The sequence below is a fragment of the Cryptomeria japonica genome, chromosome 8, assembly GCF_030272615.1.
Source record: "Cryptomeria japonica chromosome 8, Sugi_1.0, whole genome shotgun sequence".
Taxonomy (NCBI): Eukaryota; Viridiplantae; Streptophyta; class Pinopsida; order Cupressales; family Cupressaceae; genus Cryptomeria; species Cryptomeria japonica.
The window spans coordinates 32,281,213-32,298,837 of record NC_081412.1 but is presented as its reverse complement, the minus strand read 5'-3'; the positions used below and the strand labels follow the sequence as shown (position 1 = coordinate 32,298,837).

Genomic DNA, 17,625 nt, shown 5'->3' with positions numbered 1-17,625 from the left:
ACAATGAAGAGAATGTTAGCATAGAGGCATTTCATCCTCCAGGTCCCATAATTAGATTTCTAATAAATCCAACAACATAACATTAATCTCATCCAAAGCATGTTGAAAGTGAGCTCTTCAATCCAATTTATAAGTTCTTCATAAGAGCCCACTCACTTGTCTTGTCAATATGGGATAATAAAACACTTTATTATATTTTATCCCTCTTTATGTGTGCAATGTACCCTTTGAAAAAGAAAGGGGATATTTAATATTTATGACTTAATACTTTATTATCTCACTATAGTCATTTATTAAATAAAGTTAAATATTTAAATTTAACTTTATAACTTGCTTTAAATAATATTTTTTAAATAACTATAAATGTCTGCCAACCTTTCAAATATCAACCATGAAATCTCTGCACCCACTGAAGATCTCAATCACTCTAAAGTAACTTACTATAATTAGTAAGTAAGCCAAAACTGCATCAAATCAGCTCAAAATGACTTGCAGTTGAAAATGCCTAGGTGAAATTCCTCCAAGATCTCTTTTGTGTCCCGGTTAGCCTATGGGACCATGAGAAAATAGGCTAACAACAAATCATGAGCTAACTAACTAGAAAGGGGACATTACACCATCACACAAAAATAAAATCTTGAATATACAAACTTTTTGTTTTTTATAAAAAGAAAACATGAATATTTCAAAACATTTTTGTTTTCTATAAAAATCTTGAATATGCCAAAACATTTTTTTATATTAAAAAATCTTGAATACGTCAAAACATTTTGGTTTTTATAAGATAGCAAACTTTATTGTTAAACGCACACATGAGAAATATTATACCAATTCAAACTAATCTCAAATATTCCAAAACATTTTTTTGTTATAATCTATGTATTTGGGAACTGACACTATAATACATATTTAAACAAATGAGCTTTAGATACAGAGGAAACCTGTCTTTATCAACTTTAATGTGAGTAGATAGAATAGACGTAAAGAAAAGTAAACTAGTCACATGATCTATGCTTTTTGACTAGTTGTATAAAAAACTAGTCACATGATCTATGCTTTTTGACTAGTTGTATAAAATTTGTGATTTGACATAGACAATCAATTACAAGATTTTTTTTATTTTTAAAATTTGTGATTTCAATGTTTAAAAAATTATTTAACATAATTGTACATGAAGCTTTATAAATAAAACAATTGAAAAAATAAATAAATTGAATTTTAAGAAGAGCATCTGTCACGAGAACAAAGGAACACATTTTCTTTGTTACACTATTTTTTTCCTTTAGTTATTGCAAATGCCTGATTTCCTGTGTCTGCAGTTGCAAGAAAAGTGAATATTACGAAGAGCATCCCCTCACAAGAACAAAGGTACACATTTTCTTTGTTACACTCATTTTTTCCTTATTTATTGCCAATGCCTAATTTCCTGTCTCTCTTTTTTTCTATTTATATATATCCTGTAAACAGATGTCGAATCCCTATGCAATTAGATTGTTGATTTGCATTTTCTATTGTCTGGTTTATCTGCTATAGCCTATGTCAGATAGTTTGGAAAGCGATCTGCCGTCAGGTTTTGGTTTGCCTGATCTTCTAAATGAAAGAACTGGAGGAGAAATCTAATCCTCCATTTGTTTCTGGTTGGTCATTTGTCTGTTTGGAAAACCTTTTCTCTGGTTTGAGTTGTCACTGCCCTCCATTTGTCTGTTTGGAAAACCTTTTCTCTGCCTGATCCAATCATGCTAAACAGACAGGAGCCCACTAATGGAAGCCCTCTCTTTACCCAGGGTAAGTAGACACTGATAAACTGTGATATGCAATTAATTATACATTACCCATTACCAGTAACAGCAGGTAAGATGTAAATAGCAGCTATAAGGTGTCAGTTTGTCAAGGACTATGGCCAACGGATTCAAAGATGAATGGATTTCTGCTATTAGTAAAAAAGAGCATCTATAAGGTGACAGTTTGTCAAGGACTAAATCCTAACTTCAGAAAATTTCAGTTAGATTATTGACAAGGATAGCTAAAAAGCTAGCAATAGATCTTGTTGAAGGTCGTTATAAAATAGCCATTTATAGATAGATTCTGATACTATATTTTCCAGAATACCCTAATCTCCTTGAAAACAGGGTTCACTAAATATAGTACAGGCTAAAAATAGATGATCTTGACAGGCGGCTCTTGAGATGATTTTGATGAAGCTTTTTGCTGTTCTGCTATGACAGATCTTCTGATGAAACACTAAAACATAGGCAATTCACCAATTTTGGTGTCCTGTATTGGAAAACCTTTTTTCTATTGATTCTGCATCAGATCTTAACTAAAAATTGCAACTTTGAACACCCTGAAACCCTAGAATCTATTCTTCATCATCTCTGCAAACTTGGCATCTCCAAACCGCAGCGACAACTTCCTTCAAGGCAAATTAAACTATTGACCCTGAAATATATTCAATCAAGAGTAGAGGAAATAAGAACTTCTCATTGCTTGTTTTTGCGATGACTGGAATATCATTTAGGATACTTCAATGTTTCCAATGTCAACCATCGTTTAGGGCTTTAAAAATAAAAGATAATGTACGATGGATGAAATCTCTCAACCACACAATATGACGTGCTTCAGTCTTTTTATTTTCGTAATTTTCAAACATCTATTCCTTTGAATGAATCTTCACCTTACACGTATCTCACAAATCAAATGAGTGCGATCAAATTAGATCATATGAAATCTTTGTTAAAAATTATTTTTATTGTATTACTAACACCATTCTTGCAATATAAGAGTCAACAATTGAGTGATGGAAAAAAAAATTAATCGAAACAAGGAGGGACCAGCCGTGTCATCATGCTCTCTCATTGTTGTATCACATGATCAGACCATGCAATTCTTAAATTCGGCCAGTCCTAAATCTTACACACTAAGCAACATATTAAGTCTAGAGAATGTCAGTCAATTTTGAGTGTTTAACACTTTTAAGCCTAGAAGTCAAAGCTTGGTGTGTGTGATTTAAGTTGTCCTGTCCCAAGCTACTATTTCTTCACTACTATATTCTTCCATACATTGCCAAGAGTTGTGACAAATTTAGGCCTAACCAATCGCACTTTCCCATGGGAAGTTCCCTTTGGCATGGGTTTAATTGTTGTGACTCGTGGTGATGTTTTCCCCACATCATGATAGAAAGGGAACTTAAAGAAATCAATCTTAGCCACTCAAAAGGTTGTGGTCATAAAAAAAGAACCCAATCAAGTTGTGACAGATGTAGATATCATAATAATTATAACGTCAACATCCTTTAAAGAACTATATTCCATACATACCATGCATTCGTTTCTACGTTGAAGAAGGTTGCATAACTATATTCCTTGATAGAATTCTTGAGGGTAAGGGATCTACTTATGCTGTCTCTAAGCATTTTCCTATCTGTCAGTCTATTGCTATTAATTTGGAAGATGAGATGGTAAAAGAGATTGATCAGAATGCCTCTGATCTTTCTTCTCTTGTAGTTATATGCCAGTTTAGGGGTTTTTGACCCAATCTTCCAGGACTCCATGACTGGATCTCTAAGCACTAGGAACCCCTCATTTTGGATTCGGTTCATATTTTCCCTTTCGCCAAAGGTTTTTTTACTGCCAAGTTTGAAAAACTAGTGGATAGAAATATTATTCTATGTGAACATTTTTTTACTTGGGAGAAACGCTTCCCATTGATGATTAAACCTTGGCATGAGGATTTCAACCCCTCATTTGAATCCCTCTGTAAAATGTCAATTTGGGTTAGACTCCCCAATCTCCCACTTCAATTTTGGGTGGACCAGCTCCTTGAGGAAGTGGGTGAGGCTTTGGGAGATAAGGAGCCATATGGTGATTGGTGAGTATCTTGGGGGGAAACCAACTATCCCCTTGCACTGAAATTATCATGATGTTCAGATAAAAATGGGTGGGTCACTAATCTAAGGTGTCTAGAAATGTTTCAAGGTATGCTAGTGGTTATACATGCAGCGGTGTGCTCAATTAAGAGGTCTCCCAACCATTTTAGGTTTTACACATCACAAAGATAGTAGAGCAGAGCAGACATCCATTGGTATAACACTTTGGCACCAGGTGATAAGAGACTTTCATCTAAAACCACAATTATTTATATAGCGGACCGAAACAAAGTTCCACTTGGGTCATTCCCTCTCACCAAGCCTTAAGGGTTGTTCAGGAGGTAGGCCCTCCTTTAGGCCCTCTAAAAGGAAAATAACAATTTCTCTTACACCCAAGATCCAATGGAAGGCAAGGGGAGAGGATACCTTTTTTATCACCTTAGGGTTCTAATCTAAACACAAAGCATGCCAAAGGCATAGGAAACTTCAAGAAAAGTTAATTTACTCCTAAAGAAAATGGTGTGATCCTAATTAAACTAGAAATGAAAAGACAAGAACACAACTAGAATATCCTGGAAGCAAATGATTAGTAGTTTCAACGATTACCCAACTTGCAAGAAAACTTGTTAGGTTATTTTAGAAATCCCAAAACGAAATGTGAAAAAGGGCTTTTGACAAAACAATAGATACAGTTGCACCACTTTGTTAGGCCACAAAATGTTAGGACAAAAGAAAATCAAATGAGAATTTAAACCATAAATGAAAAAAAACAAAAAAAAACTCAAAATGCAAAAATATAGATGCTATTCTACCTGACAAAAACATGGAAAATCCCAAACTAAAACTTGCAACCTGCAAAATAGCACATAGGACAAATACATGATAAATTAGATCGTATATGCAACAATAGCTATCACATACATAGCATGAAAATTCAAATACGTGAATCTGTACAACACAAACGTGATAGGACCGAACATAGACACAAAAATAAAATGCAGAATGTTGTTAGACCCAGAAGCACAGATGCAGAAAAAGAATACACAGACATGAAAAATATAGCTCGTTGACGCGGAGATATGATGCATAGATGCAATTTCGGCTAAATTATAAACTAACTAATCTCTTTTCAATGTAAGCTAGGTTGATGGAAAAAGACAGAGAAAAATGTTCACAACTAAGATCACAGAATTTGAAAAATGAAGTTTACAATGACATCTAGGCATTTTACTTTTATGACAAAGAGAAGATAATTTTAAAAAATTAGGAAAGTTCATCAAATTATAGGACTGTTATTTCCTGTGATACGGTTTGACTTGGAAACTATCCTTTCAATAGCAGCTGAGGAATCTCCCCACCTATTACTTATTCGTGTATGCTAACGTATTCGTCACGAAATTTGTGTATGCTAACGTATTCGTCACTTCAACAGGTCAACCTGAATATGACGGGAGCCAAAGAAATTTCTGCACTTTATCCGCTTCGTATGGTAAGGTTTAACCAGCTGATATATTAAACTTTTGACATTAGTCTAGGACTTTTCTAGATTTTGTTTCAGATAATATTGTATATATCTTATTTCAAATATTTGCATGGGCTTTTTTTATTAGTTTCTGTTGAAGGCAGGATTATTTACCTATCTATTAGATTTCTTTTGTTGGTCAATAGAATGGTATAGTTTCAATATTTGTACATATTTATTGATTTCAAAAAAATATTTTTTATTTTCTTAATCATTGTAGAATTTATAAAAAGGAAACTTATCTTTTTAATTGATTAATAATATAAAAGAATTAAAAAAATGTTGTATGATAAAAAAATCTAAGAAGATATGTATATTCTTGAATGGAATGAAGAAATGAATTTAGAAAAAATGTCATCTTATTCAATGCAAGCAAGTACATATGCATCTTCTTGGATGGAATGAAGAAATGAATTTAGAAAAAATGTCATCTTATTTAATGGAAGCAAGTACATAAATAGATAGATCCAAAAAAAAAAATTGTATAAAAAAACAAACACAATAAATAAGCGCTTTAAAATGATTTGTGTATATTAAATTTAATGATTTAATTGCAAATTTGGTTTAGAAAAGTCATATTTGATAAACATAAAATTTAAATTCAAAACGGTAGACTTCACCCGTGCGCATCACACCGTTTACTTCTTGTCGTCTGTTTTGGGTGATAAATCATCTTCCACCCACTTTCCAACCTGGTTTTCCATTCAAACCGAACAATGCCAATTTCCAGGTTACGTATATGCCTATATAATCTCATTACCATATGCCTGCTCAAATGCAAATTCAGTTCAGTTTCAGGTAGCAATTAATATATTTTACTTTTCTTTTGCTATTTACTTGATTTTTGAAACAAGTTTTTCCATTCTGAGTATGTTATTCCATTTGGTTTCAGCCAGTGAATCATTTAAATTTTTAAATGTTTCATCTCTGCTTAAGTATGTTAATGGAATAATAAAGTGTTGTATTTAAAGAGATATTTTAAATGTTTCATCTATGCTTAAGTATGTTAATAGAATAATAAAGTGTTGTATTTAAAGAGATAGGTATGCATCGTTTGAAAAATAAACTAGGGTGTTTAAAGTGATAAAGGATGTGATTGTGTATGTTTGAGATCTATGGTTAACTTTTTTTTTATTATGAGTAATTTGGTTGAGCTTAATTCAAATCATGGTCAATATTTTGTTTTGGGTTTCTACAGTATACATGATAAGATCTTATGTATTAAAACTGGTAACTTAAAAAAAGGCAATCAAGTAGCAAAATTTTCAAGCTATTTTAGTCTATTTTTATGTAATTATGTGTTCAATATATTTTCCTTTGATAGGAGTTAAAAAGAATTCAAGATCATATGATCGATTTTTTTGTACAAAAGAAAAAATGTTGAACACAACAAGCATGTGTGAGAAAACCATTGTGAGAGTCTAGGAGTCTCATGGAAAAATGTGATCTTGGTTATAAGGGTTTTGTTAGGTCTTATGTTCCAAATTATTTGAAACATATCAAAATAAATTTGGAACACTTATGAATACATTTCATGTTGGATCTTCATCTACAAGTGTCAAATTAGTTAAATCAAAATCCTATTGTTGATTTCAAGAAGAGGTGTGCAAACCAATGTTACATGCTGCAAATAATTTGTTTGAACCTATCCTATGAGATTCATTTAATGGTTCTTTGGAGACTCGACCTCATGATCTTATGTCTACCATATGAAGCTCTTGCCAATTGAGTCAAGCTCCTAGCCCTAATTTTTCTTAAATTGTTTGTGATAGTTTTAGGAATTGTTTGGTCCTAAATATTGAAGAGTTGAGGATGCAGCATTTGATAGGTTCTAGGATAATAGATATATTGTTTGATTGAGATTTTGAGATTATAGGTTACAAAGTCTTGGACATTTTAGATTAAGATGAGATAACTATGCATAATTATAATTTGAAGTGAGCAATGATGATGAAAGAAACTCACCTATGATCAACCATAGAGTGATCATCCTTGATTGCAAAGTGACTACATTAATGATTGGAGAATATAGATTCATCATTTTAGGTAGAAGGCTATGAAGAGGACTTGAATCTGTCATATGGTTAGATTTCTTTTCTAGTGACATGTGCATTTTGAGATTTTTGGGATGAACATGGATTCACATTCAAAAGTGTTAAAATACAAATGTTAAAATTCTTTGAATTGAGTTATTCAGTTTTTCTCTCTTTGATAGATGATTTATTAGGACACATAATGAATAGATCAGAGTCCTTAGAGATGGATCGTATATAGTGATATCTTCAAAATGGTAGACTTTGCCCGTGCACATCACATCGTTTATTTCTTGTCGTCTGTTTTGAGTGGAAACCATCTTCCACCCACATTCCAACCTGGTTTTCCATTTACACCGAATTATGACAGTTATCATGTTCCACATGTCTATATAATCTCATTACCAGATGCCACCTCCTATCCTGCTCAAACCTAACTTCAGCTAACAAATTATATTTTAAAATTTTGTTTTGCAATTTAGTTGATTTTTGAATAAGTTTTATCTATTCTGATTATGTGAGTCCATGTGGTAGCAGTGAATCAATCAAACTTTGAAAAGAAATAGAATTTTCTATTTAGTTGAATATTTTAAAGCTTTAATCAATTCTATGTTAATCCATGTGTTTGCAGGTGAAACAACTGAATTTTTAAGATGGGGAGGTACTTCGTGTACTTATGTTTTTTTATTGCGTTGACATGGTTTTGGGTGACGATCAGCTGCAATATTGTGTGCTTAAGGAAGGAAAGAGATGCCCTCATTGCTTTCAAGAATGAGATATATCCTTCACTTAGCTTTAGTTCATGGAATGGACTAAATTGTTGTGAGTGGCGTGGTGTTGAATGCAGCCGAGAGACATCCCATGTCATCAAATTTCATCTTTCTCAATTTTCAGTAGATATCAAAAACGGTTATCCGACAACTGGCAAGCTTTCTCCTGCACTGTTCAAATTGAAGTATCTGGAGCATTTGGATTTGAGCGCCAATTTCTTGAGTGGCGTTATACCCGCAGGTAAAGACACTTCTAATTTGCAACATTCTTGTATTTTTTAACTTATGATTTCTCATTATTTTAGTGCAATGTGTTTTCTTGGTCTTTGACATTCAGAGCTTTCTAGTCTACACCGACTGAAGCATCTCGATCTCAGCTTCAATTATTTTGAAGACCACATTTTGAAGCATATTTCTTCCCTTCACAGTTTGATTTACCTCAACTTGTCCTGTGCTGGTGTTGATCTGGACGGTAGCATTCAGTGGCGTCTGGGAAATATTTCCCAACTGCAAGTTATAGATCTTTCTAGCGGGCTATACATCCAGGACGAGTCTTCCTTTTCCAGTTATTACTGTGGACCAGTGTACAGTTCCAGTTTGGAGTGGACAGAAATTGTGCAAGGGTTACAACATTTGTCGCTTCAAGGGGTCGAACTGAATATGACGGGAGAGCAATTGGAATCTCCACTTTCTCGGCTCCACAATCTCCGCCACCTCAACCTCAAAGACTGTGCTCTGTCTGGCCACGTCCCCAATGCTTTACAAAACCTCAGCCACCTATCCCACCTGCAGCTTGGCTGGAACCAGTTTACTTCCAGGTTACCCACATGGTTGGGTAATATGACTGATTTAGTATCCATTCAGTTTGACCGCTGTGACCTGACGGGGCCATTCCCTTCGAGTCTTTCCCGTTTGCCGAAACTGAAAGAGCTTAATTTGGTCGACAACAAACTAACTGGAAATATAAGACAAATATTGCCATGTGAAGCGTGGCCCCAACTAAGCAGATTTAGTCTATCCGATTCCATTGTTACAGGAAGTTTGCCACCTTGCATTGGAAATCTTTCTGCCCTTCAATACCTTGATCTCCAAGTCAACTCATTGAGTGGACAAATTCCAGCTTCAGTTGGCATGCTTTCAGCCTTGATTTATCTCCGACTCTCATCTAATCTGCTGAGCGGCAATGTGCCTCCTGAGTTGGGGGGGATTCCTTCTTTGGAAGTACTGTATCTAGACAACAATCAGCTTTACGGTAGCATTCCTACTTCTCTTAGGTGTTTGACTCGGCTTTCTAGCCTTAATCTCGCTAAGAACAATTTAGAAGGCTACATTTCTCTTCATTTCTTTGAAAATGCTACCAGGCTTGTTGAGCTCGTGCTTTCCTGCAATAAATTGACAGTTCTTATTGAGCCCGAATGGATACCTCCAATGCAATTTGAAAGATTGGGCTTGGGTTCTTGTAATATTGGGGGTCTCATTCCTGCATTCCTTTCAACACAATTTAGGCTGGAAATTTTGGATCTCAGCAACAACAGTCTTTTTGGAAACATTCCAGCTTGGTTTGGGGACCTTTCAACTTTGGCAGATCTTTACATGTCGCATAATAACTTGCAAGGTGAACTCCCTTCCACCTTTGATATAAGTTATTATTCCCAGATATATTTGGATGATAATATGTTGACCGGGTCTGTTCCCGTTCCTTCTGTGCCCGCATCATATTTGGGCGTGTTGGATCTGTCCCAGAATAGATATACCGGTTTTATCCCAGTGGAGATTGGTTCGTTTCTTCCTGCCATTGAGTTCTTGTTATACTCTCAAAATGATTTAAGAGGTGACATTCCCACCTCCATTGGTCTTATGCAAGACCTACAGGATTTGGATCTATCAGACAACAACTTTGAGGGTAAAATACCACCAATCCTCACCAACTGCTCAGCTTTGAAAAGACTAAACCTGGCGAAAAATAAATTGAGTGGAGAGATTCCCTCCAATATAGGAAGCCTACGCCAACTCGAAAAGCTTCATCTCAGTGACAACATGCTTAAGGGAAACTTGCCGTTTGGTGTCCAAAACTGTTCGAAGTTGCAGATTTTAGATGTGGCTCATAATTTCTTGTCGGTGAACATACCTCTTTGGTTAGGGCAGCTTTCTGACTTGATGATACTTGTTTTGAGGTCAAACAAGTTTCATGGGCGGATACCACATGCATTAGGCAATCTTTCAAGTCTCCATGTCTTAGATATCTCCCACAATAATTTGACTGGTGCTATCCCACCAGAGCTGGGGAGATTTGCAGCTATTATTGCCGGACAGCCGGGGGAATCAAATGTCTTAAATGGTCGGTCCTCATATGGTCGCTCATATTATTATAAGGAAGAAATCAATGTGACTAACAAAGGATTGAACCTAGACTATCGGGATTCTGTTCTTTTACTTATAACAGCCATTGATCTTTCTTCAAATCAGCTTTCAGGTGACATTCCTTCAGAAATTGGCAACCTTAAGCATTTACATGTCCTGAATTTGTCAGGTAATAGTCTTACAGGAGAGATTCCAGTAATTTTTGGCTTGTTAGAGCAGTTAGAATCATTGGATCTTTCACATAATAAATTACATGGAAGAATCCCAGGTGAGATGGTACAACTTTCCTTTTTGAGTTTCTTCATTGTGTCCAACAACATGCTTTGTGGAAGAATCCCAACAGGGCGTCAGTTCTCCACATTCAATTCCACTTACTTTTCAGGGAACCCAGGTCTGTGTGGGTTTCCAGTTGACAACAGATCATGTAGTTGTGAGCACAACTCATCTGCAGGTATGCCACCGGTTTCTCAAGATGAAGAGGAAGAAGAGGAAGAAGAAATCCCATGGTATTGGTATGTAAGTTGGATGGCAAGCTTTGCTGTTGGATTGTGGGGAGTGTTTGGAGTCCTTTGTCTGAAAAAGAAATGGCGAATAATATACATTCGAGTCCTAGATGGATATGTCGTAGGTCTTCTGAATATATTGTCACTCAGAAAATAATAAATAGTAGTGTAGAGAGGCATTGCCTTCATTTCGCCATAGATGGATATGTCATGGCTACTATAGATAGATTCTGTAAGAAAATAATATATATTATGGTAGTTTAAAGAGGCCATCCCTCCCATATGGGTATGGATGTCAGGAAAGAAAATAAGTTTCCTGTGTGTAAGTTGATAATTTTAAATATATTCGTATACATTTTTATGGTTGACAATCTATCTTGTATAAGAGCTTATGTTATCGATTTTATAACAATTTGAATTTATTTTATAATTAATTAAATTTTTCTTGTCTCATTAATTATTCCATTCAGTTGTGAATATTTACATATATATATTTTATTTTAATTTCATAAATTTTAGGCTTTTAATAAGAATAATAATATTTTTTAATTTTTTAAAAATAATTATGGCTAGCATAGAATTTGTTTTTCTTTGAATTAAGAAGTTAATTTTTCTATTTTTAGAAATTGAGTTAATTGATGGAAGAGGAAAGAAGATGTTGAAATGGTGATGACTTAATGGAAAATGAGGTTTATGCTTCTAAAATGGAAGAATAGTCAGTTGAAGAAGAGGATTGTATTTCTACAATGAGGACTAAGAGATGAAAATAAAAAAAAATATTAATGGGGATGTGTTAAATAAAAAAAGGAGAGAAAGTGAAATTTGGTAAATAGAGTTTTTGACAACTGGGGGAATCTAGGAGTGGCCATCCTAGCCGTCACAACCAAGGCAAACACAATTGCTTTGGGAGACAAACCTCATGGTGGAGTCCCTCCTCCGAACAATCGATATAAAACAAATTTACACCGGGATCTGCTTATCCCTAGCAGTGCTCGAAATAGGTTTCTGACTCAAAATGGACATGCATAGGTTAGGAATTAGGAGGCTTTGTCAAGTTGCAAATGCAAAGTAGTTGCCATGCCACCAAAGGTTTCTTCTTCCCTCAATATAGTGTTTAGAGGAGAGGGCTACCTTTGTAAAATGGTGTGGGAAAGTTTGCACTAAGGAATGAATCATGGAGTGGTGGATCCAAAATGATGGTCCATAAGTATCTTTTATATCCGTACTTAATAATTCCTTTTTGGTGCTAATGTGGTTCTTCAAAGGTCAAAATAAAATTTTTGCATTAAAATGCCCTTTTTTCTTAATGAACAAGTTTTTATTTTTATTTAGGGGATTCCTCCCATTGTGTGTTGGTTATGTGGTGGTGTTGGTGTTGTGGCTACCAAGGTTCAAACCCCCATTATGATTGCAAGCTTGTGCCCTCACTAATCCAATGTTCTCAAGGGTTTGAGCCTTTACATTGTTACATGGGGATGAGGTCCCCCACTTATGACTACACTAGTTCATAGCTCTGGGTCAAAATTAGTTCACATGGTACCAAAGGATGTGTCATGCTAACATCACTAGTCACATTAAAAAAGTTTACCTAGAACTTAAATTTCTTTTTCGTTAAATTGTTGTTTAGATTGGATCTTGAATTTTGGTCCATTTATAAATCAAATTAGGGAGGCCCCAACATGGATTAGGCTGACAAATCTTCCTCCTAAATACTGCAATTTAGAGTCTCTGAGGGTGATATGGGAGGCATTGGGTTCCTTTATTAGTGTAGATGAGGATTTTATAGAAGGAAAAGATGGGGTCTCCAAGGCCATCTCTGTGGAGACATATCTGGAGGATGAGGTATGTGAAGCATTGGAAATCATGTCATAAAATGGGTGTTGTGTTTAGATCATCTTAATCAACAAGGACTCAACAGGTCACAGTTGATGATGGGGTTGTTTTTGGCAATCATAATGCACAACCCTCAAATGTAGTCCATGAAGGGTCTAGCACGGATCTTTTATTGGAGGGTGCATCAACATATCAGGATTTTAGGGCATTCCCATTAAATGAAGAAGCAAAGGGGGTCAAAATCTCAAGAAGCCCTCCCATGTATGATCAAGAAAAAGACCCACTTAGTGATTAGGTTGTTCTTTTTAGTTAATATCCAAGGGGGAGCTCTATTAAAAAATAAAAGTGATGTTTTAAGTAGAAGGACATGTTTCAGTTCAGTCGAAGGAGGCCTATGGGAAGGTGGATAGCTCCCGTACAGGTGACCGAGCAAAGAGGACATTGGTGGAACTTGGGGAAAGTAGTAGGATCTTGATGTTGGAGTTAGTTTGTGATCCTTTAGGTCTATCAAATAGTAACCATTTTCATCATGGAGCAGTCCTGACAATATTGCACAAAGATTTGCTCAGTGAACAATGGTTGACAAAGAATACTTTGGAGAAAGGATAATTAGAGGGGGAAGAACAAGACATGTTGTTTGGTAACCTAACATAGTAGTATATGGATGATGGTTTGTACGAACCCCAGGCTAAGTTGGTCATTAAAAAGACACCCTCTAAGAAAACTATTCTAGATTGTAAGAAGAACAAAGGTAAATGTAAGAAGTAGTTGTAGGAATTAAGGGGTAAGGATGGTGAAGTAGAAGAGCGATTGAAAATAACAATCTTACTGAGATTAGGAATGGTGGCCCCCTTCCCTAGGGGCCATAAGACTTTTATTGTATAATGTTATGGGATTGAACACCACTAACAAACAACACTTGGTCAAGCATAGGATTAAGCTCTTGAAGGTAGATTTAATCTTATTTCAAGAAACCAAATTGACCACTTTTAAATTGGAAGTTTTTACCAAGAAAGTTAGAAAATGGAAAGTTGAGGCAGTTCAATTTGAAGGGGCATCTAGTGATCTATCTATCTTTTTGAGTACTTCTTTAGTAGTCATTGATAGGATGGTAGAACATAAGCACTAGCTGGGTTGTAGAGTTAGGAGTTTATCCTAAACTTTGCAGTTAATAGTTGTGAATGTCCATGACCCCAACACTTGCATCAAGAAGAGGAAATTGTGGGTAGAATTAGATGGATTTATTTATGATAATCCTCTCTCACATTGCATATTTGTTGGAGATATTAATGTCACTCTTTGTATTCAAGTCAAGCTAGGGGAGCTTAGAGGTTCAATCAAACTCATAGTGATTTTAATGATTGGGTAGCCGGAAATAATGTCTTGGAGATTGGATTGGGGAATCGGTCCTTTGTGGAACAATAGTTGGCTAGGTTTCAATAACATATTTGATAATTTGGATAGGTTCCTTTTCCATGATGATTTGGCATCCTTCTCCTTTGGAATGGAAGCATCAATTCTCCCTTGTTCTGGCTCATATCACTACCCTATGTGGTTAGAAATTGTGGATGACAAAATGTGGAGTAGGTGTCCATTTAAATTTGAAAATATGTGGATGTAGGATCTAATTTTTTATTTGATATTTGAATGGTGGGGTGAGGAAAAATTCTCTGGTTCTAATTTGTTTAAATGTTTTATTTCAAAATTGAAATTTGTTGAATTAAAGTTGCAATAGTGGAACAAGAAACATTTCAATTTTTTTTTTTTAATATAAGCAAGAGATAGAAGAGAAGTTGTTAGACCTAAATAAAGTGGTGTTGAAGGAGTGTATGGAACAAGATAGCCTTGTGAGAGATCTAAGGACCTCCTTAAAGATTATAAAGACATTTTAGCCAATGAAGAGACATTTTGGAGTAAAAAAATCAAGGGAACCTAGATGGATGAGGGCAATCAAAACTCATTATTTTTTTATATTGTGACCAAGAAACATAGAGACCTAAACAAGATTTTCAAACTAGAAAATATGGATGACTCAATTATAGAAGACCCAAAGGAGACAACAAAGAAAATAGTCTCCTTCACCAATGTGTTTAATAACAAGGAGGAGTTGGATCTCCAACAACATAAAACTCTTATTGATCACATTCCCAAATTGGTAATTGAAGAGAAAAATAAGCCATTGATTGAACATTTCTATGTTGATGAGGTGATAGCTACATTGAAACAATTGTACCCTGACAAAGTGATGGGGCTAAATGGGTTCCGTGTGGTATTTTTTAGAAGTTTTGGCACATAGTGTGTGATGAGCTAGTAGAAGCTTAGGAGGCATCTAGAAACCTAGGAAGAATTTTGAGAAATGTAAACAACACTTTCATTTCTATTATCCCAATGAAGGAGAAGGCCTCCAATTTGAAGGAGTCTTGACCTATTTTTCTTTATAATACAATCCATACAATAATGGAAAAGGTAATGACCAATGGACAAGAAAATTATTCCACATATAATCTCAAATGAGCAATCTTGGTTTGTCCTAGATAGGTCTATTTTGGATGGGGTCATCATAGCCCAAGAATTGATTCATTCGATTCACTCACCAAACCAAGATCTCTTGCATGTAAATCAAACTAGATATTAAAAAAGCATACAATAAAGTGGATTGTAGTTTCCTTTCCAAATTTTTTGAGGCATTTGGTTTTAATAGGCAATTGAGTGATTAGGTTTTTATTTGTATTTTGATCCCAATATTGTCAATCCTAGCCAATGGTTCTCTTGAGGGGTTTTTTGAAGCTTCAAGGGGTTTGCGGCAGGGAGACCCTCTGTCACTATTTTTTTTCATCATCATGGTCAAAGCTCTAGGAAGAGCCTTCAAAATCTACCAAGATTGAGGTTTTGTTGGAAGGGATTAAAGTCACTAGCTATCTAACTTTTATCGCTCATTAGCAATTTGTTGATGATACCATTCTCTTTAAGGCACCCAACATGAGAGAATCTATGAATATTAAGAATGTCCTAGAAATTTATGCTAATTCTTCGGGACATAAGATTAGTCAAGATTTAAATTTGAAGTGTTCTTCTTCACTCCTAGGAAGGTTTACGAGATTACTAGAACTCTAGGGTTTAACATTGGTCATCTTCCTTGCACTTACTTAGGCCTTCCTCTATAAATGGGTTCAGATCGACCAACCTATGGGACCCCATTAGTGATAAATTGGACAAGAGGATTACCTCATGGAAGGGTGTTAAGAAAATGGTGTCTCAACCTTGCAATAATAATGAAAATTGTATTGGTGTGTTTAGAATGTTCAATATTGTATTGGTGAATTTAGATGGCTAAATAAAACATGTGTTGAAGTGCATCTAGAGTGTTTGATAATAAATGCTCGATTTTTCCTACTAGTGTGTTATGTGTGCTACATAAGTGCTTCTAGAATGCTCGATAGGTGATAAAGCCACATTTTATGTATATCTTTTTGTTGTAAATCCTGATCATTTATAGTTATGTCATAGATCTAATGGTAGATAACTTGTTTTCTTTGTTTGCCCTAGAAGACAACCATATATTATAAGGACATTGTATTATGGGTATGTAGTGTGATGTATTATCAGAGTCTAATAGTTGTTGAGTTACCTCTAGATCTCCATTGGCTATGTACTCATGTGAGAAGCTTGCTCTGCAAGTATATTGTAATCTATTGTTGATTTCTAAATAATATATTGGTTGGCTTTTGGAGTATAGGGTTTTTCTCTAAATAAGGTTTTCCCCACGTAAACCATTGTGTTGTGGTATGCATGCAATTATATTTATTTATTTTAAGTTTCTATTACTGTTATAAAGATTTGTATTACCCTCCTCTCAAGGTTAGTGTAGGAAGTTGTTATGTTACTTAACTTCCATAGAAAGGGCATATTGCTATCATGCGCAGGGAGAATCGTTATGCTCAAAACAATGATCTTAGTCATCCGCAATTATTTGTTGTCATATCTATCTCTGTCTATAGGTTTCAACCAATAGTTGGTCTAAATGATGAGGAAGATTTTTTGGAAAGGTCTTGTACAAAAAAGATAAGATTTCTCTGATCTTCTAGAGGAAAATTTGTAGACCAAAGGAATATGAGGGGGTAGGATTGCATACTCAGCTTTGGCAAAACAAAGCACTAGGTGCTAAGCTAGTGTGGAAGATTTATAAAGAGTGTCAGTTGAAATTGGTTAAAATTATCCAAGATAAATATTTGGAAGGATTTGATCCAACTAACATCCTCAATTCTCTAACTCCCTTCAAGAATCAAGGGTTTGGAAGTGCAAAATAGGGATATTAGCTGATCTTTCCTAGGATATTTTCGATGGAGGCTCTGCTTTGGTAGGATGCTTAGGGTGGTTATCCAAGTTTGGGAAACATCACAATGGTTGAGTATATCAAAGTTTTCTTGAAAAAAATATGGGGTTGTTTCATTAAATATTATGTGGAGTTTGTCAATGGGAACCACTCTCTAGCTTGGTGTTGGAAGCACTTCAACTTTGATTTCCTCTTGGTTGCTAAGGTAAACATGGTTAAGGCTATTTTGGATAATAGAGATCTTATGTTGTATTAGGGGCGAGTTATGCTGATTTGGGTTAGGTCAAACACTGGGCAATACAATGCCAAAGATGGTTATAGAGAGGTGGCCCAAGCATGGGTCTGTTGGTCAGAATTAAGATTCTGACCCATCTATGTTGGAGTGAATTTTGCATGCCAAAAGCT

The 17,625-nt window shown here is 35.1% G+C and overlaps 1 protein-coding gene across 3 annotated transcripts; it reads left to right on the top strand.

The window, feature by feature from the left end:
* Nucleotides 1-1,232: 1,232 nt before the first annotated feature.
* On the top strand, nucleotides 1,233-11,425 carry LOC131045118 (receptor-like protein EIX1). 3 transcript variants are annotated; one of them, XM_059210000.1, is made up of 4 exons: nucleotides 1,233-1,368; nucleotides 5,298-5,354; nucleotides 8,052-8,431; nucleotides 8,528-11,425. In XM_059210000.1, exons 3-4 carry the CDS (start codon nucleotides 8,074-8,076, stop codon nucleotides 11,209-11,211), a joined length of 3,042 nt encoding a protein of 1,013 aa, XP_059065983.1. In that variant the 5' UTR covers nucleotides 1,233-1,368; nucleotides 5,298-5,354; nucleotides 8,052-8,073; the 3' UTR covers nucleotides 11,212-11,425. The 3 variants fall into 3 exon arrangements, with proteins under 3 accessions (XP_059065983.1, XP_059065985.1, XP_059065984.1); XM_059210002.1 differs by lacking the exon at nucleotides 5,298-5,354 and having other exon boundaries at nucleotides 1,267-1,368; XM_059210001.1 differs by lacking the exons at nucleotides 1,233-1,368; nucleotides 5,298-5,354 and adding an exon at nucleotides 5,759-6,185.
* The last annotated feature ends 6,200 nt before the right edge of the window (nucleotides 11,426-17,625 follow it).